The sequence below is a fragment of the Eschrichtius robustus genome, chromosome 18 (genome assembly GCF_028021215.1).
Source record: "Eschrichtius robustus isolate mEscRob2 chromosome 18, mEscRob2.pri, whole genome shotgun sequence".
In the NCBI taxonomy this organism is placed as follows: domain Eukaryota; kingdom Metazoa; phylum Chordata; class Mammalia; order Artiodactyla; family Eschrichtiidae; genus Eschrichtius; species Eschrichtius robustus.
This window is the reverse complement of record NC_090841.1, coordinates 1,028,818-1,050,081: the sequence shown is the minus strand read 5'-3', so window position 1 is coordinate 1,050,081 and position 21,264 is coordinate 1,028,818. Positions and strand designations below refer to the sequence as shown.

The following is a 21,264-nucleotide window of genomic DNA, read 5'->3' as shown; positions in this document are numbered from 1 at the left end:
ATTTCAATTTTCTTAAATTTTCTGAGGCTTGATTTGTGACCCAAGATGTGATCTGTCCTGGAGAATGTTCCATGTCCACTTGAGAAGAAAGTGTATTCTGCCACTTTTGGGTGGAATGTTCTATAAATATCTATTAGATCTATCTGGTCTATTGTGTCATTTAAAGCTTGTGTTTCCTTATTTATTTTCTGTTTGGATGATATGTCCATTGGTGTAAGTGGGGTGTTAAAGTCCCCTACTCTTATTGTATTACTGTCGATTTCTCCTTTCATGGTTGTTAGCATTTGCCTCATGTTTTAGGATGCTCCTATGTTAGGTGCATAAACATTTAAAATTGTTATATCGTCTTCTTGGATTGATCCTTTGATCATTATGTAGTGTCCCTCCTTATCTCTTGTAACAGTCTTTATTTTAAAGTCTATTTTATCTGATATGAGTATTGCTACTGCAGCTTTCTTTTGATTTCCATTTGCATGGAATATCTTTTTCCATCCCTTCTCCTTCAGTCTGTATGTGTCCCTAGGTCTGAAGTGGGTCTCTTGTAGACAGCATATAGATGGGTCTTGTTTTTGTATCAACTCAGCCAGTTTGTGTCTTTTGGTTGGGGCATTTAATCCATTTACATTCAAGGTTATTATCGATATGTATGTTATTATTACCATTTTCTTAATTGTTTTGGGTTTGTTTTTGTGGGTGTTTTTCTTGTGTTTTCCACTTAGAGAAGTTTCTTTAGCATTTGTTGTAAAGCTGGTTTGGTGGTGCTGAATTCTCTTAGCTCTTGTTTGTCTGAAAAGCTTTTGACTTCTCCATCAAACCTGAATGAGATCCTTGCTGGGTAGAGCAATCTTGGTTGTAGATTTTCCTCTTTCATCACTTTGGGTATATCCTGCCACTCCCTTCTGGCCTGCAGAGTTTCCACTGAGAAATCAGCTGCTAACCTTATGGTGATTACTTTGTATGTTATTTTTTGTTTTTCCCTTGCTGCTTTTAATATTTTTTCTTTGAACTTAATTTTTGTTAGTTTGATTAATATGTGTCTCGGTGTGTTGTTCCTAGGGTTTATCCTGTATGGGACTCTCTTTGCTTCCTGGACTTGGGTGACTATTTCCTTTCCCATGTTAGGGAAGTTTTCAACTATAATCTCTTCAAATATTTTCTCAGACCATTTCTTTTTCTCTTCTTCTTCTGGGACCCCTATAATTCGAATGTTGGTGCGTTTAGTATTGTCCCAGAGGTCTCTGAGATTGTCCTCAATTCTTTTCATTCTTTTTTTCTTTATTCTGCTCCTCGGCAGTTATTTCCACCATTCTGTCTTCCAACTCACTTATTCATTCTTCTGCCTCAGTTATTCTGATATTGATTCCTTCTAGAGTATTTTTATTTATTTATTTATTTTATTTATTTATTTTTGGCTGCATTTGGTCTTCGTTGCTGTGCACAGGCTTCCTCTAGTTGCGGCGAGTGGGGGTTACTCTTCACTGTGGTGCACGGGCTTCTCATTGAAGTGGCTTCTCTTGTTGTGGAACACAGGCTCTAGGCACACAGGCTTCAGTATTTGTGGCATGCAGGCTCAGTAGTTGTGGCTTGCGGGCTCTAGAGTGCAGGCTCAGTAGTTGTGGTGCATGGGCTTAGTTGCTCCACAGCATGTGAGATCTTCCTGGACCAGGGCTTGAACCCATGTCCCCTGCATTGGCAGGCAGATTCTTAACCCCTGCACCACTAGGGAAGCCCTAGAGTAATTTTAATTTCAGTTATTGTGTTGTTCATCTTTGTTTGTTTGTTCTTTAGTTCTTCTAGATCTTTGTTAAACATTTCTTGTATTTTCTCAGTCTGTGCTTCCATTCTATTTCCGAGATTCTGAATCATCTTTACTATCATTACTCTGAATTCTTTTTCAGGTAGATTGCCTATTTCCTCTTCATTTATTTGGTCTTGTAAGTTTTTATCTTGCTCTTTCATCTGTGACATATTTTTTTGCCATCTCTTTTTTTTTTTAATGAGTGGGATTGTGTTCCTGTTTTACTGTATGTTTGGCCTGAGGCTTCCAACACTGGAGTTTGTAGGCTATTGGGTAGAGCTGGGTCTTGGTGCTGAGATGAGGAACTCTGTGAGACCTCACTCTGATGAATATTCCCTGGGGTCTGAGGTTCTCTGTTAGTCCAGTGGTTTGGACTCGGAGCTCCCACCACAGGAACGTCCCCCCAACCTCGGGCTCGTGAATCAAGATCCCGCAAGCCACGTGGGGTGGCAAAAAAAAAAAAAAAAAAAGGAGAGAAAAATAACAAAGTAAAAAAACAAAATTAGACTAGGAAACTAACAGATATGTTAGAAAGAATGTAAAAATAAAAATATAGATGAATCAACAACCTGAAGGTACATCAGTACCACAATAGTAAAAAAGAGGAGGAGGGAATGGAAAAAAAGAAAAAAAAATGGTGTAGAGATGTAGGCCTTGGCTGTGGAGGGCGGGGCCTAAGGAAGGGCAAGGTTTGGGCAGTGGGCGGGGCTAATGCTCAGGACCCACAAGGCTGGAGAAGGCCCTGGGAACTATGGGGGCTGGGGCTTAGGCTCAAGGAACAGAAGGGGCCCAGGCGTGCCCCCCCACCCTGGTCTCAGAGGGCAGGGACCTCACCTGGGAGCCCAGCAGGCTTCCTGGGCTCAAGCGCAGATGCCCTCCTCTCCTCTCCTACTCCTCCGGTCTGGGGTCTGGGAGGGTCCCTCCTGCCTGCCTCTCCTGATCTCCCTGGCCTCAGGGGCGCTGACCTTGTCTGGCTTCCACTTCTCCTCCACCCTCGGTCCCCCTACGTCCTACCAGTTCACTTGGGGGTTCCTCCCATATCCTTGGGGGTCAGAGTCCCCCACCAGCGGCCAGCAGACACCCTAGTTGTGGGGAGACCTAACTCCGCGTCTTCCCACACTGCCGTCTTGACTCCACCCCCTAAGTGTTTAATTTTGGAGGGTGCTAATGTAAGTGGTATTTTGTTTTTAATTTAAAATTCCACCTGTTCACTGCCGACATATAGGATAGCAAATGACCTTGTATCCTGCAACTTTGCTATAATGGCTTTTTTTTTTTCTTTCTTTTTTTTGGCCACATGGCATGTGGGATCTTAGTTCCTTGACCAAGGATCAAACCCGTGCCCCCTGCAGTGGAAGCTCAGAGTCTTAACCACTGGACCACCGGGGAATTCCCCAAAATATTCCTTTTTAATCCGTTGAAATGATTGTATGGTTTTTCTTCTTAAATTGATTCAATTTATTGACTGTGTTAGGCACTTTTCTAGGAGCTCGGGATACACTAATCAACAAAATATAAAAATTCCCACCTCCCTGGCCCCTTGAAGGGCAAGGAGGGGACCCTTCCTGTTTCTTCCCAGCTGAGGGACCATGGCCAGACCCTGGCAGGCTACATGGCTCCTGCTGGCCATTCTGGTGACCTGGTACCTCATTTATGGAGCAAGAAAGAAAACCTTTATGAGTGTCCAGTAGTGTCTGCAACAGAAAATAATGTGACAATCACAGTGTCTTTTGTGACCAACGAGGAGAACAGGGAAATGCCAAGTAGCTTCCATGTGGTTCATGTCCTTTTGCTCCAGAAGCAGCAGATTTCTGATCACATGGAGTCCCCCCATTTACACCGAGATGAGGGGACCACCTGTCAAAAGCTGGAGATACTAACTGTCTTTCAGGAAGGAGAGCTTTACAGCAAATCTAGTGCTACTTTTCAGTGTTTTTTACTTTGGTTTGGAAAGTACAAAATTCTGCACAAACATTGCAACAGTGACAGCTAGCACTCCTGGAGCACTCCAGTGGTTACTGTGTTTGAGGGTGTCCTGTAATGAGCAGTAATTCCCAGTAGAGTTTATAAATGTTTGTTGACACATACAGAAATAAAAATGCCTGCCATCCTACTTTGTAGAGACACAAAGTAGAATAGAGGTGACCTGGGCTGGGGTGGAGGGAATGGTCTGTCATCGCTCAGTAGGGACAGAGTTTCTGTTTGGAATGAAGAAAAAGTTCTGGAGGTGGATTGTGATGATGGTCACACAAGAATATGGCGGTACCTAGTACCCGTGAACTGTGCAGTTAAAAATGATTAAAATAGGGGACTTCCCTGGCAGTCCAGTGGTTAGGACTTGGCGCTTTCACTGCTGAGGGCCTGGGTTCAATCCCTGGTCGGGGAGCTAAGATCCCGCAAGCCACGTGGCACAGCCAAAAGAGAAACAAACAAACAGAAACATGGATCCCCTTGGTAAAAAAAAAAAAAAAAAAAAAAAAGAAAGAAAACAACAATGAGATACCACTATACACCTGTGAGAACGGCCAAAATCCAGAACACTGATGACCCCAAATGCCACCAAACGCTGGTGAGGATGTGGAGCTACAGGAACACTCGCCCGTGGCCTGTCGGGATGCCAACGGCACACCTGCTGTGGAAGACAGCCTGGCAGTTGTCTTAGTCTTTTCCTGCTGCTGCAAGAGAATAAAGTAGAATTATAAACAACACAAATTTTTTTTCTCCCGGTTCTTGAGGCTGAAAGATCCAAGATCAAGGCACCAGCAGATATGGTGTTTGGGGGCGGCCCTTCCTGATCAAAGCCAGAGGTCTTCTCACTGTGTCCTCACAGGGCAGATGGGGTCTCTTCTGTGGGGACAGTGATCCCCTTCACCAGGGCCCCATCCTCATGACCTAATCACCTTCCAAAGCCCCACGTTCTAACACCCTCACTTTGGGGTTTACAACTTCAGCATATTCAGTTTCTGACTGCAGTTTGTACAGAGCTAACTACACTTTTATCATAGGACCCAACAAATGCTCTCCTTGGCATTTACCCAAATGAGTTGAAAACTTATGTCCACACAGAAACCTGCACAAAAACATTTATAGCAGCTTTATTCATAGTTGCTAAAGCTGAAAACTTGTCCTTCAGTAGGTGAGTGGACAAACAAACTGTGGTACATCCATACTGTGGAATGTTCTCAGTGCTGAGAAGAAATGAGCTATGAAACCATGAAAAGACATGGAGAAAACCTAAGTGCATATTGCTAAGTGAGAGAAGCTGATCTGAAAAACCACACTCAGTGTGATTCCAACCATGTGACCTTCTGGAAAAGACAAAACTATGGAGACAGTGAAAAGATCAGTGGCTGCCAGGTGGAGCACAGAGGACTTCTAGGGCAGTGAAACTCTTCTGCTTTACTCTAATGGTGGATACGTGTCATTATACAGGCACCAAAACCCACAGAACGTGCAACACCAGGAATGAACCCGAGTGTACACTGTAGACTCTGGGGATGAGGATGTGTCAGTGTAGGTTTACTGGTTGTAACAAATGTCCCACTTTGTTTCACGGTGTCCATAGTGCAGAAGGCTTGTGGGCTCAGGGAGCACACGGGAAATGTCTGTATTTTCTGCTCACTTGTGCTGTGAACCTAAAACTGCTCTGAGAAATAAAGTTCATCAACAAACACACACACGGTGGTTCCTCAAAAGCTAAACATAGAATTACCCTGTGGCCCAGTCATTGACCTCCCAGGTATGTATCCAGAAGAATTGAAAACAGGGATTTAAAGAGATAGTTGGACCCTAAGTTACAATATTATTCACAGAAGGCAGAAACGACCCTAAGGTCCATGAGTAGTCGATGGATAAACAAAATGTGGTCCATCCACACGATGGAATATTTTTCAGCCACAAAAGGGAAGGCAGTTCTGTACATGTTACAACACGAACCTTGAACATGTGCTCAGTGAAACAAGCCAGACACAAAAGGACAAGTATTTCACGAGTCGAGTCACATGGACCACCTAGAATAGTCACATTCGTTGAGACAGAAAGGAAAATCATGGTTACCAGGGACGGGGGAAGAACAAAACTGAGAGTTATTGCTAAGTCGGTGTTGGGTTTCTCTTTGGGATGATGAAGAATTTGGAAATGGATGGTGGTGATGACTGCACAACATTGTGGATGTAATTAATACCACTGCACTGTACACTTCACATGATGAAAGTGGCAAATCTTAAGTTAAATATATTTTACCACAAATTTTTTAAAAGGGCAAAAACACCACCTATTTCTCAAATTAGGGAAGGTAAAATTTCCACACAAATAATACTGAGCATCTGCCAAATTTTACTTGAATCATTAATGTGGATTTATATGCACAGTGATAAAAGGGATGGTGTCATATGACTGCTAGATTATATGTAAAATCAGCGTTAATATGCTATAGCAAAATAAAACCAGAACCTTCGGGGTTATAGTCTTTACTAGTCAGGAAAAATTTATCACATTGTATTATCCAGCTCAGGCTGCTGAAACCGAAGACCACAGTCTGGGTGGCTAACACAACAGAAATTTATTTGTTCATAGTTTTGGAAGCTGGAAGCCAAAGACCAGGATGCCATCAGGATGGGTGCATGGTGAAGTCTGTCCTCCTGGCTTGCAGTGGCTGCCTTCTCACCGTGTCCACACCAGGCCTCCTTGCTCTCCTGCCCCTTCCTGCTCTTGTGAGGCCACCAGGTCTACCGGACCGAGGCCCCGCCCAGTGACCTCACCTCACCTTCATTCCCTCCTTAGAGGCCCCACCTCCAAACACAGTCACACGGGGGGTCAGGGCTTCAACAGAACTTGGTGGGGGACACAATTCAGTCCATGGCACACATCTTACTAGTTTTTTACAAGTTAACCTTTTTTTTGGCGCGGGGTGGGGGGGTGGTGGGGAACGCGCCACGTGGCTTGCGGGATCTCAGTTCCCTGACCAGGGATTGAACCCAGGCCCTCGGCAGTAGAAGCCCGGAGTCCTAATCCCTGGGCCACCAGGGAATTCCCAGGTTATTTTTTTTTTTTTTTTTTTGGCTGCTTTGGGTCTTCATTGCTGCATGTGGGCTTTCTCTAGTTGCGGCGAGCAGGGGCTGCTCTTCCTTATGGTGCGTGGGCTTCTCATTGCGGTGGCTTCTCTTGTTGCGAGCACGGGCTTTAGGCGCGCGGGCTTCAGTAGTTGTGGCACGTGGCCCCTCATCATTTGTAAACAGAAAATTGTTATATTTCCAGAAGTAGAAGACACTCAGGCTAGCTCGTTAGAAAGTGCTAGAGCCAGATATTAAGTTATGAAATCACCTTTTTTTGTTTCCAATTTTGGAAGATTTTCCTAAACAAAATAGATTATGGACATCTCTCCAGGTTAATTGATAAAGCTCTAATTCATTTCGATAGCTGAACGACTAATCCACAGTGCAAATGTTCTACAAATAATCTATTCCCCAATTATGGACTGACAGGGTTTTTTTCCAACTTTTTAGCACTGCAAGTGATGTGCTTTTATATCTTTGTGTATATATTTCTTGATATTGAAGCTCCAGTTCCTATAAGATAGGTCCCAAGCAGGAATATCTAAATCAAGGGAAATAGATATTCTCATTTAAATGCTATGGCCACATCTCTTCATGAAGTTTGACAGTTTTAGGTGTAGTCCTGTGCATATTTCTAACCTCGTTAGGTCAAAACAACCCTAACAAGGGACTTTCCTGGCGGTCCAGTGGTTAAGACTCTGCGCTTCCACTGCCGGGGGCATAGGTTTAATCCCTTGTTGGCGAACTAAGATCCCATGCCAAATGGCGTGACCTTAAACAAACAAAACCCTAACAAGATTAAAAATGCTGATATCCTGTTGACAGCTGTTGACATCCCATGAAAAGATGACAAGTAAATTTCATGCTATGAACTTAATGACAAAGACTGCCCAAGCTCCGAAAATATAACCATATCTCTTTTGGTTTAGAGAAAATGTTAGTATTTTTCTGTTTTGTTTTTTTTTTTTTTTTAAAAAAAGCTCACACAGAACAACTAGGATGAAAAAAACAAAAATCCTCGGATGATATCTACAACAAAATTAGATGGTACAGCAATCCCAAGATATCCAAAACATGAGCATACAGCAACAAACCACCTAATGCTGCAAGAGGTAAATGGTATCAGCATCTGTGCCAGAGGAAGCAAAGAGAAGAAACAACACCAGAGAAAAGTAAAATCCCCAAATGACCAATCGGTATTCCCAGGAAGGCCTGTGAGCCAACTTGAGAGCAGAATCTGAAACACCAGCGTTTTGTGCAACGTGTTGTCAGTAAGATACAAAGGTGCTGAAAGAGACTGCCACCCCAAACTCTCAAAACTAACCAGCCTAGTCTCTCTTTCTAGGAGTGTTAAAGATTTAAGCAGCTCAGGAACTAAGGAGGAAAATGAAAAAGAGAGTCCAGATAAAACAGGGTGGATTGGGAGGCAGTCCTTTTATTTAGTCTCAGGTCAGCGGCCTTTTATTTTTTAACTTTTCATAAAGGCAACAGAAGATGGAGCCATAGAGCTGTAAAGTCAGGAAAACAAATTACACCTCCCATCTTAAAGTTTGGGAAACTACTATAATGTAAAAATAAATAACTGAAACAGATCCATGCTGAATCTTACATAAGATTAATATTTTTTAAAAATAGAGAGTAAGAAACCAGATAAGTTCCCTAAAGAAAATAAAAGGAAGACATGCTTACAAAACAGACGGAAACAACGGCCTAGTGTTTCAAAACTAGTTAAAAGACATTAAAAATTATAAAGAATTGAAAAAACAATGTAAATAAGAACCAGAGAAAATCAGGGATGAAGTAACATAATTCAGAAAAGAATCACTTCAGGACCTTCTCTCGTGGCGCGGTGGTTAAGAATCCGCCTGCCAATGCAGGGGACACGGGTTCCAGCCTTGGTCCAGGAAGATCCCACATGCCACGGAGCAACTAAGCCCGTGCACCACAACTACTGAGCCTGTGCTTTAGAGCCTGGGAGCCACAACTACTGAGCCCACGTGCCACACCTACTGAAGTTCGCGTGCCTAGAGCCCGTGTTCCACAACAAGAGAAGCCCGCACACCGCAATGAAGCGTAGCCCCCGCGCACCGCAACTAGAGAAGAGCCCGTGCGCAGCAATGAAGACCCAACGCGGCCAAAATAAATAAATAAACTTTAAATAAATTTATTTTAAAATATATATATATATATATATATAATTCAAGAAAATTTTGTACCAAAATTTAAAAATTGAAAGGACAACACTCTGCATCTGGGAAAACTGACCCTGAATGACATACATGGAAACATATTTTTTAAATTGTTAGACTTTTTAAGAAAGAAATGAAAAAGAAAATATTCTTTGGGGTCCAAAGTACAAGTAATGAAAGCAAACTGATTGACACCAGAGATTCTTTTTTTTTTTTAATTTATTTATTTGTTTATTTATTTTTGGCTGCATTGGGTCTTTGTTGCTGTGCACGGGCTTTCTCTAGTTGCGGCGAGCGGGGGCTACTCTTCATTGCGGTGTGCGGGCTTCTCATTGCGGTGGCTTCTCTTGTTGCGGAGCACAGGCTCTAGGCACGTGAGCTTCAGTAGTTGTGGCTCGCAGGCTCTAGAGCGCAGGCTTAGTAGTTGTGGTGCACGGGCTTAGTTGCTCCGCGGCATGTGGGATCTTCCTGGACCAGGGCTCGAACCCGTGTCCCCTGCATTGGCAGGCGGATTCTTAACCACTGGGCACCAGGGAAACCCCAAACACGTTTTTGAAAACTGCTGTCAGTAATTATGTTGGTGTTAGTGTTGTTATTATTCTAAGTCTGTTTTATGCATATTATGGGCTACAGCATAAGAGGAGTTTCTAATTATATCACTCCTAATGTCCGTGAGAATGAACATTTTCAGTGTGAAAAGAGAAGGCACAGATCTACAATAGAATAGGTTAAGTGAACACCTTCAGTTCTAAATTTGAATTGACAGTATTGGTATGAACTCAAGAAGTGTTTCCTCTTTGCAGGAGAGGGAGTATAGATGGAGACAGATTTCCCGGCTTTGTCTATTGAAGCGCAAGGACTGGATGACTGATTCCAGGTCTTGGGTGGGAAATGTACACCGTGAGCCTGGAGCATCTTGTCACCCGAGGTAGTGAGGACCCTAGTCGTGTTATGTTTAAAGTACTTGAAAGCTAAATTGAAGAGGCTCCCACTTGACAAAGATAAGGCAATCTGAGCAGTAAATAAAATAATTTCCATAGACTGAAACACATCAGATATGCTTAAAACCATGAGCCTTTTATGATATTTCTTGTAAAAAAATTGGTCACCTTTGATAGATATGAGGGCCTATTGGTTGTTGAATTGTAAGAGTTCTTCATATATTCTGGATACTAGACCTTATTAGATATATGATTTGCAAATATTTTCTTGCATTCTGTAGGTTGTCTTTTCACTTTCTTGACAATTGCCTTTGATACACAAGTTTTTTTAATTTTGATGAGGTTCAAGTTATTTAATCTTTCATTGCTCAGGTTTGGGTCATGAAGATCTACCAAGGTCATGAAGGTTTACCCTATGTTTTCTTCTGAAAGTTTTATAGTTTTAGCTCTTTTATTTAGGTTATTAATCCATTTTGAGTTAATGTGTTTTTCGAGTTAATTTTTGTATATAAACCACTTGTAAAAATGTACACATTTCATTGCTTTCCATATAGATATCCAGTAGTCCAAGAATCACTTGTTGAAGAGAACTATTCTTTTCCCAAATTGCCAGAGAAATTAGCAAGAAAAAGTAAAAAACAAGGCATGGATGTACCTTGAGGACATTATGCTAGGTGAAGTTAGCCAGTTACAAAAAGTCAAATACTGTATAATTACACTTATATGTCAAAAATCATAGAGACAGAAAGTAAATGGTGGTTACCAGGAGCTGGGGGAGGGGAGAACGGACAGATGGTGTTTAACGGGGGGCAGAGTTTCAGTTTTACAAAGTGAAATACGGGGCTGGATGGTGGTGATGGTTTCATAACAATATGAATGTACTTAATACCATTGAACTGTACACTTAAAAATGGTAAATTATGGGAATTCCCTGGCTGTCAAGTGGTTAGGACTCCACACTTTCACTGCTGAGGGCAAGGCCAAAAAAATAAAAAGGTAAATTTTATGTCATGTGTATTTTACCACAATAAAAAAAATTTTTAAGAAAGTTTTTATATGTCTATATAAGAGATCCAGAAGGAAAAATTAGGGATAAGTAGGGTGAGGCAATATTTTTTAAAATAGTTGAGAATTTTCCAGTATTAAAGAAAGATATGAATTTCCAGAATGAAAAAGCATACTTAGTTCTGCACAAGATAATTAAAAGAAGTCCTCACAGCAAAAATCATAGTAAAGTGACAGAATATCTAAGACACAAAAAAATTTCCAAAAGAGAAATTAAAGTGTTTATACAAAAAAGTCAAATTATAATAATTATAAACTTCTCATTAGGTACAATACATATCTGAATATGATGCAATAGTATTTTTAATGTGCTGAGGAAAAACAATGGTCGACTTAGACCTCTATATCTACTTAAACGACGTTTCAAGAGTGAGAGCAAACACACACTTCCCATGACAGAGGCTGTGCGGTTTCCCCCTCATTGCCCCTCACTGAAAGAACGAATATATGCGATATTTCAACAAGCAGGAATTTTAAACAAGAACCGAAAAATGGCATTCAGGAAGCATGGTAGAGAAAGAACATGTGCATAAAAGAAAAAAATAAAAAGGAGAAGAAAATAGGAAGAAAACATATGTGTATATATGCTGGAAAATATAAATAATCATGCACTGCATGAATTAAAAGTGTGATAAGGATCATGTCTAATTGGAAGAGAGTTAAATTAAGGCAACCCCTGTGGCAGGAGGTGTAGGCCATGGCCTGGCGGTCAGCCTCCGTGGCTGAGGAGGCCACCAGGCAGCGGTGACAGCGGGCGGGCCAGGATGATGTCACCCGGGTTGGTTAGGACTGATGGCCTCTCAGCTCCAAATTCACCCTTTTGCCTCCCGGGTGAAATGGATTTGGGTCCTTCGGTGTTTTTTCTCCTCCAGCCGGCACGACGCCGAGGCGGCCGGCAGGGGGCGCGGGAGAGCGCACTGCAGGAAGGAAAGGACTCGCACCGGCCGGATGTTTGCCCTCCAGACCCCGCGCTGCACGCTAGGCCGCCTGCAGCCCGGGGCCTCCCCGGGTCCATTCCCCACGGGCTCCAGCTTCTGCGGGGCCGAGGCTGCAGGGGACGGAGGCAGCATCTTCCCTGGCGCCAACCCCAAAGGAGGAGTGACCCGCTGAACCCGAGTGAATCCCAGCAAGCTCCAGGGAGGAGACCTCAGTCAGTTACCTGGACACAGCATCAGGAATTCTAGTTAAGTGCCAGTGAGTAGATTTCCAGAAAGTTCTGCTGGTGCCACCCTAACAAGCATTCTCCGACACTCTGAGAGTTATGGTCACACCACACCCTACAGACCCTGCGGGTGAGGGGTCTTCCTGGGGGCTCCGCTTAGCCTTGAAGGTGGCAGGACTCACAGGAAGTTATTATTATTATTATTATTCTCTGTAATAATAAGTTATTATTATTCTCTGTAACACGGTGTGTTACAGAGAAAGGATACAGGTGAAATCCACCCAGGGCGAAGTGCGGGGGTCCAAAGGCAGATCTCTGGTTGTTCTCCCCATGTGGGAACATGGGGGGCATTGCCTCCCCGCCCGCGGGTGTGATGTGTGCACACAGTATAGCCAACCAGGCAGCTCACCACACTCCTGGTGTCCACATTTTTATTAGCCATCAATCACACTCTGCCCCTGTAGGCAGAATTAACTTCTAGTCTCCAGCCCTTTCTGGTGGCTAGGCTAATCCTCTGTCTCCACTTCCTCCTGAGCTTGGAACAGATGTGGCACAGCCACAGGCAGACAAAGACTCCCCTTATTTCGTAGACCAAGAGATCACCTCCCAAGAGCTGAGGGTAAAGGCCAGACCTCCGTTCACTACACACCTGTTACAGTTTATAAATTTTTATACTACTTTATTAGTTGGAATATCTACAGAGAGAATCTTTGTATTAGTAATTTCCTAATTCTGAGATACAGTTTCTACAGCAAAAAAAAAATCAATTATTTCTCTTTAGTTACCAGTTTTCAGGATGATGAATTATTTTACAATTATCCTTCAAAGGGATTATTTTATTAGGATGAGCACGTGATTAATTCAGGGATTGAAACATACATGATGGTTTTAATCCTCTGTAGTTATCATTTATTGATGGTCATAATGTGTCACCCTGGTCATTTCAGCTTTGCTCCTAAGCCCTTTCGCTATGATCTGAGTCATCCTTCATGTTTCCTTGCTCTCTGTTATGACAAGATGTTCCAGGATCATCTGATACATTTCCTGCCCCACACCTGATGCAGTCATTTCTCCAGGGAGCCTGGGGTTTTTAGTGGAAAACGATTTTAGTGTGACTCGAGCCTCACCAGCGGCACATGGCAGAGGTGATGGATATTACCCTCTTAATTAGGCTGCATTATATAAGGACCCCACTTAGCAGACTGCAGAGATATTCTCTTTGCTGGCTCAGTGAAATGAGCCCTTATTTGGGTGGAACCTACATGTCCAGGACTCGTGGGCCACCTCCGGGATTTCCAGACAGCTTCTAGCTGACAGCCAGCAAAAACCTGGGGCCCTCAGTCAGACAGCCTTCGGAAAATGAATGCTGTAAATGCCTGAATGACCTTGGAAGTGGGGTCTTCCCCAGTCACGCCTACAGGTGAGAATGCAGCCCCCCCGCCCCCCAATCCCTTAACTGCAGCCTCGTGAGACCCCGAAGCAGAGGACTCAGCTAAGTCCTACCTGGGTTTCCAACCCAAAGACACGGGGGAATAATCATTGCATTTTTTTAAATTAAAAAATATATAATTTCATAGTTTTGGATAACAGAAGTCCAAAATCAGTTTAACCGGGCCAAAAGCGAGGTGTTGGCAGGGCTTCATTCCCTCTGCAGGTTCTAGCCCAAATCCATTCCTTACCATTTCCAGCTTCCGGCGGCTACCACGCACCTTAACTTGGAGCCACAGCATTCCAACGTTTACCTCCATGGTCACGTTGCTTTCTTCTCTCTGTGTGTCAGATCTTACAAGGATCCCTCTTATAAGGATATATGTGACTGCATTTAGGGCCCACACTGATTCTCCCATAATCTGCCTAATTCAAGACCCTTAATTCAATTACATTTGCAAACCTTTGCCATATAAAGAAACATTTACAGACTGCAGGGTTTAGAAACTGATATCTTTGGGAGACATAATTCAGTCTACTACAGTTAGTGAGACCCATTTAAAGTTGGCTCATGTGTACTTTTTAAAAACTTTTTATTCAAGTTTTTTTTTTTTAATTACACAGCATTCAGGTTGTCTGTCTCTCCGTGTGTGAGTTTTGGCAGGTTGTGTCTTTCAAGGAATTGGTCTATTTCAAGTAGGCTATGCCCAAATTTAATTGGTTTCTGCTCTAATTCTTATTATTTCTTGTTTTCTGCTTACTTTTTATTTAATCTGCTTTTCTTTTTCTAGTTTCCTTAGATGGAAACTTAGTTGACTAATTTTAGATCTTTCTTCTTTTCCAGCATATGCATTCAGTGCTATAAATTTCACTCTAAGTACTACGTTCACTGTATCCCACAAATTTTGGTAAGCTGTATTTCCATTTTCATTTAGTTCAAAATACTTTAGTTTCTTTTGGGATTTCTTCTTTGACTCGTGTTATCTAAAAGTGTGTTGTTTAGTCCCCGTTTGTTTTGGGATTTTCCAGTTATCTTTCTGTTATTTAATTCTAGGTTAATTACACTGTGGTCTAAGATCAGACACTGTAGAATTTCTATCCTTTTAAATTTAAGGTGTGTTCAATGACCCAGAAAGTGATCTACCCATATGAGCTTGAGAAGAATGTACACTTTAAGGGCTGTAAGTCTTCTTGGAAAATCGACTCTTTTATTAATTAATGCCCTTCTTTACCCCGTCTTTTTTTTTTCTTTCCCCAATATTTATTTATTTGGCTGCGCCTGGTCTTAGTTGCGGCCTTCGGGATCTTAATTGTGGCATGTGGGATCTAGTCCCCTGACCAAGGATTGAACCCCGGCCCCCACTGGGAGCACGGAGTCTTTTTTTTTTTTTTTTAACATCTTTATTGGAGTATAATTGCTTTACAATGGTGTGTTAGTTTCTGCTTTATAACAAAGTGAATCAGCTATACACACACATATATCCTCATATCTCCTCCCTCTTGCATCTCCCTCCCACCCTCCCTATCCCACCCCTCTAGGTGGTCACAAAGCACCGAGCTGATCTCCCTGTGCTTTGCGGCTTCTTCCCACTAGCTATCTATTTTACATTTGGTAGTATATATAAGTCCATGCCACTCTCTTGCTTCGTCCTAGCTTACCCTTCCCACTCCCCTTGTCCTCAAGTCCGTTCTCTACGTCTGGGAGCACGGAGTCTTAACCACTGGACCACCAGGGAAGTCCCTACCCCTGTCTTTTGCCTTTCGGTGTGCCTTATGTGTCTTGATTGTCAGACATAATATGCTGGGTGAAAGGAACTGCTGGGATTAGGCCCCTTGTAATGAGGTGGGGAGAGAGGGGAAGCCATCCAAAGCCCTATGACTGGGTCTTGGTCTTAGGGAGCCTGTGAACTTCACAAGCGTTTCTCTGTTGTTTTATTTCTTCACCATTTCCCGGGAGAGGATGGCCAGGGTGGGGGTGAGTTGGGTATTTGCCTTCTCTCAGGTGAGAGGCCAGAGGGGGCTGAAGCTGGGTGTTTCCCTTCCCCCAGGTCAGGTTAGGCTCTGGTTACATAGTTTCTCCTGAGGGCAGGTTGTTAAAAAGAACGGTGTGCTCTGGCTTCAAAACGGTTCCCTTTTCCTGCCCACTGCAGGAAGCAAGAAGGGATTTTTCCTGATATTTACTGTAAGAACCTGGTCAAGCTCCTGGATGTAAAACTCACAGAACTGTACCCGCCCCCGCTCCCCGACTGGGTCCTCTTCAGCTTTTTAACTCTCAAAATTATCCGCACTGAGGGACTTCCCTGGTGGTCCAGTGGTTAAGAAGCCGCCTTCCAACACAGGGGACACAGGTTCTTTCGGGAAACTAAGATCCCACATGCCGCCGGGCAACTAAGCCCGCGCACCACAACTAGAGAGTCCATGCAGCCAAAAATTAAAATAAATAAATATTAAAAAAAAATTATCCACACTGAGCCTCCAGCCACTCTTCAGGTTTTCCGACCATAGCACTAGTTCGCATGGGCAGTTCCACTCCCGGTCTTGCTCTGGCCAACCAGGACTCCCTGTGTTGGACGGTCTGTTCCTCCACTCCTGAGGGATGTGGTTTGCCTTGTGTCCTCAACTCACTTATGGATCCTGGAAGAGTTGTCGATTTTTCAGTCTATTTAGCTTTTCATTTGTTTTTAGGACAAAGTGGCAACTTCCAAGTGCCTTAGATGTGGAATCAGAAATTGAACGCTGACATTCTTCCTTGTAGTTTTGATTTACAGTGCTCTAGTGATTAGTGATATTGAGCAGCCTATCATGTGCTATTGGCAACTTGTATATCTTCTTTGGAGAAACGTCTATTTATGTCCTTTGCCCATTTATAATTGGGTTGTTTTTTGCTACTGAGTTTCAGGAGTTCTCTATATATTCTGGATATTAATCCCTCACAGATACATGATTTGCAAATATTTTCTCTCTTTCTGTGGGTTGCCTTTTTACTCTGTTGATAGTGTCTTGTGATGCCCCCCAAATTTAATTTTCATGAAGTCCAATTTGCTTTATCTTTTGTTACCTGTGTCTTTGGTGTCATATCCAAAAAATGATTGCCAAATCAATATTGTGAAGCTTTTACACAATGTTTTTTTCTAAGAGTTTTAGCTCCTACATTTAGGTCTTTGATCCATTTTGAGCTAATTTTCTATGTGTTGTTGGGTAAGGGTCTAGCTTCATTTTTCTGCATGTGAATATCTGGTTTTCCCAGCACCGTTTATTGTAAACACTCTTCTTTTGTCATTGAATGGTCTTGGCACCCTTGTCAAAAATCATTGACAATGTATGCCTGAGTTTATTTCTGGATTCTGTTGCATTGTTCTATATGTCTGACTTTGTGCCAGAGTCACACTGTTTTTTGTTTTTTTAATTGAAGTATGTTGATTTACAATGTTTTGTTAATTACTCTGTACAGCAAGGTGATTCAGTTATACATATATATATATATATATTTTTTTTTTAAATATTCTTTTCCATTATGGTTTATCACAGGATATTGAATATACTTCTCTGTGCTATACAGTAGGACCTTGTTGTTTATCCATTCTATATATAAAAGCTTACATCTGTTAACACCAACCTCCCACTCTATCCCTCCCTCAACCCCCTCCCCCTTGGCAACCACCAGTCTGTTCTCTATGTCTGTGATTCTATTTCTGTTTCATAGATAGGTTCATTTGTGTCATTTCTAAAAAATTTTTTATTTTATTTATTTTTGGCTGTGTTGGGTCTTAGCTGCAGCACGTGGGATCTTCGTTGAGGCATGCAAGATCTTTCATTGCTGCGTGTGGGCTTTCTCTAGTTGCGGAGAGTGGGGGTTACTCTTCATTGCGGTGCACGGGCTTCTCATTGCGGTGGTTTCTCTTGCTGCGGAGCACGGGCCCTAGGCAAGCAGGCCTCAGTAGTTGTGGCTCTTGGGCTCTAGAGCACAGGCTCAGTAGTTGTGGAGCACGGGCTTAGTTGCTCCGCAGCATGTGGGATCTTCCCGGACCAGGGCTCGAACCCGTGTCCCCTGCATTGGCAGGTGGGTTCTTAACCACTGTGCCACCAGGGAAGTCTGATTACTGAACTTTTATAGTAAGTTTTGAAGTCAGGAAGTGTCAGTCATCCAGCTTTCTTCTTTTCCAAGATTGTCTTGACACTTTGGAGTCCCTTGAGACTCCATATGAATTTCAGAATGGATTTTTCTATTTCTGTAAAAATGTCACTGAGATTTTGATAAGGATTGCGTTAAATCTACAGATTGCTTTGGGTAATACTGACATCTTAACAATATTAAGTCTTCCAATCCGTGACCATAGGATGTCTACTTATTTATGTCTTTTTAAATTTACTTCAGCAATGTTTTGTAGTTTTCATTGCGTAAGTCTTTCATCTACTTGGTTATGTTAGTTAGGTATTTTATTCTTTTTGATGCTACTGTAAACGGAATTATTTTTTTGTTGTTTTTGTTTTGGCTGCACCGTGCCGCTTGCGGAATCTTAGTTCCCTGACCCAGGATTGAACCCGGGCGACTGCAGTGAAAGCGTCAAGTCCTAACCACTGGACCACCAGGGAACTCCCTGGAATTGTTTTCTTAATATCCTTTTCAGGTTGTTCACTGTTAGTGTACAGAAATGCAACTGATTTTTGGGTTTTGAGTTCGTATTCTGTTACTCTGCTGAATTCATTTATTAGTTTTTTAAAATTATTTATTTATTTTTGGCTGCATTGGGTCTTAGTTGCGGCACATGGGATCTTCGTTGAGGCATGCGGGATCTTTTGTTGCCGCATGCAGGCTCTTCATTGCGGGGCACAGGCTTCTCTCTAGTTGTGGCCTGCAGGCTCCAAGGCACATGGGCTCTGTAGTTTGTGGCACACAGGCTCTCTAGTTGAGGCGCGCCAGCTCAGTAGTTGTGTCATGCAGGCTTAGTTGCCCCTCGGCATGTGGGATCTTAGTTCCCTGACCAGGGATGGAACCCACGATCCGTGCTTTGTAAGGTGGATCCTTTACCAATGGACCAACAGGCAAGTCCCCATTTGTTAGTTCTAAAAGCTTTTTTGTGGAGTCTTTAGGGTTTTGTGTATGTAAGATTATATGATCTGCAAAGAGAGATCATTTTACTTCTTCCTTTTCAATTTGGATATCTTTCCTTTCTTTTTCTTACCTAATTGCTCTGGTTAGAACTTCCAGTACTATGTTTAATAGTAGTGGTGAAAGTGGCATGCTTGCCTTGTTCCCGTTCCTAGAGGAAAAGCTTTCAGTCTTTTACCATCGAGAATGTTAGCTGAGGTTTTTCATACATGACTTTTATTCTGTGGTGGTAGTTTCCTTCTCTTCCTAGTTAGTTGAGTGGTTTTATCATGAAGGGTGTTTCTGCATTTTCTGAGTCAAGATGGTCTTGTGGTACAGTAAGTACCACAGGACTTAGATTACACGGGACTCTCATCAATCCATTAACAGTGCTTTTGCCTTCGTTGATCTGTGTCTGTCACTCAGTAAACCTGTGCCTTTACTATTCTCCAGAAGAAATAATCAAAGGGGGCTCAATCTGTTTTTAAAAAAGAAGGAAAATCACGTTAGCCGTATTTCCAGATATCATGGTCATACGGTATTTCACCAACTTCTATTAAAACCAACAGCGTCGGCTGCAGTCCCACCAACGGCCGCCAGGGCGGCCTCCCCGCTCGCCTCCTACGCGAGCCGGGAGCGGCATCCGGGCTGGGCCCCGTCGCGCCGGCCGGGGCCAGGTGCAGAGCCGGCAGAGGGCGCCGTCCCCGCGGCCGGGCGGCGGGGCTCAGCCCGGGCTTCCCGGGACGAGTCGGAGTTGCCCCCAGTTCCCCCCGCGGCCCCGACAAGATGGAGGACGTCGTCTCCTCCCGCAGCCATGACGGGAGCGAGGGACGCCTCCCCACGGGGCTGAGGCGAGGGAGAGCGCTTCCAGTTTTCGGAGCGCGCGGGTCCCCCCGCCGCCGGCCTCTCGGCCCCCGGCTCCCGCCCCAGTCGCCGCAGCCCCTGCCCGCTCGGCCCTCACGGGGCTCCCAGACACTGGACAGGGAGGGCGTGGGGGACATCAAGGCCGCGGCGATCCTCGGGCGGCGTCGCTCGCAGCCGCTGTGGGGGCAGGCGGCCCGGCTCAGGCCCTCGGGCCGCCCGTGGCCAAGCCGAGGGGGGTGCGGCGGGCACGCGAGTCTGCGACCTGACTCTCACGGGTCGGGCCGGGGTGGGGCCGGGGAAGGAGGAGGTGGGGGTGGAATAGAGGTGCGGGGGTGTGGCCTGCGCCTGATGGACAGGGCGTCGGACCACCCCCTCGAGGGGGGGTCCTGGAGGCAGGTGGGCGCAGCCAATGGGCGGGCGCGAGCCGCCCGGCCCGCCCTCTCCTGCCCCCAGTGAGGGCGTGGGGGGCGGGGCTTGCCGGGCCGCGCCGCGACGCCGGGGCCGCAGCGTCCGCCTCCTCACCCGCGCTGAAGCCGGGACTGGACGGAGCGGAGTTGCGGTTGTTGCCCAAGGGCGGGAGGGCTGGGGGCGGGGAGGTTCGTTCCGCGGAGCCGCAGCCAGAACCGGGTGAGGCTTGTCCCCGCCGAGTCTCCAGCCCAGGACTGCCGACAGTGGGGGTGGCCGGGAGCGGCGCAGCCTCCGGAGGCGGAGGCTCCGGGAGGCGGAGATGGGTGAGGGCGGCCCCCGGAGCCTCCCACCGACCCGGGACAAGCGCCCCGCGGCGCGGCCGCCGTCGCCGCTACCGCGTCGGGGCCTCGGGCTGCCGGCGGCTCCGCTGATGTCCCAGGCGCCTTGGCGGGCGGCCCGCGGGCTGCGGGAGTGCGGGCGCGGCCGCGAGGGCCGGGTGAGGCGGCCGCCGGCGGCGGCGGCGGCGGGGGTCGCTAGGGGCCGCCCGCGGCGGGGGCCGGCGGCAGGGGAGAGGGGCGCCTCCGTGGGCGCTCGGGGCCGCGCTCGCACCGTCCCGGCGGCGGCGACGGCGCGAGGTCCCCAAGTTTGGCGGTGAGGGCGCGGGCCGCCCGCGCCGGTCCCCTCCTCTGCCGCCGGGGCCGCGGCGCGCCGCGTCTTCTCGTCACAGTTTATCTGGGCGAGTTTCTAATGGCGGACGCGGAGCGGGCAGGTCTCGGGCTTCGGGCCAGTGCGGGGGTTTCCGCCCCGCGGCGACGCGAGCTGCCCGCGAGTGGGTCCCGGCGCGACGGGGACGGCGGAGGGTGGGCAGAATCGGGGGATAGGATTCCCCGCTGGCGTCCAGGCTGCGCTCGCCCTCCGCCTCCCTCCTGTTGTTCGTAGGGACCGTGTAGTCTCGTGTGGTCGTGGCGGGGCCTTGCTGTTTGTACCTGGCGTCTCGGCGGCATTGCGGTGGGGGAGGGGGGGAGAGCGCGGAGACGCCTTGACCTCTTGTCCCTTTGCTCCGTCTCGCTGGTGGTTACGAGCCGGTGCTACGTCCAGCTCGGCTAGGACTAAATCATTTGTCGTTCTTCATTCTAGGACCAGGAATCGCCTTCAGGCCAGTCTGGTGGACGTGTGTCCGAAGCTGAGGAGGACCGCGTCGCCACTGTGAGTAGTTGTCCCCGCGTTTCTGTCGAGTACCGTGAGCGCCGCGCCAGGGTACGCCTC

At 45.6% G+C, this 21,264-nt stretch overlaps 1 protein-coding gene across 3 annotated transcripts in view; it reads left to right on the top strand.

The window, feature by feature from the left end:
• The window catches only part of ZMYM5 (zinc finger MYM-type containing 5), a 78,665-nt gene that overhangs the window by 25,372 nt on the left and 32,029 nt on the right, over positions 1 to 21,264 (top strand). For all 3 annotated transcript variants that reach the window (XM_068526859.1, XM_068526860.1, XM_068526861.1), the window contains exon 5: positions 21,136 to 21,204. In XM_068526859.1, coding sequence (XP_068382960.1) covers positions 21,136 to 21,204 — 69 coding nt within the window. The remainder of the gene's footprint in view (positions 1 to 21,135; positions 21,205 to 21,264) is intronic.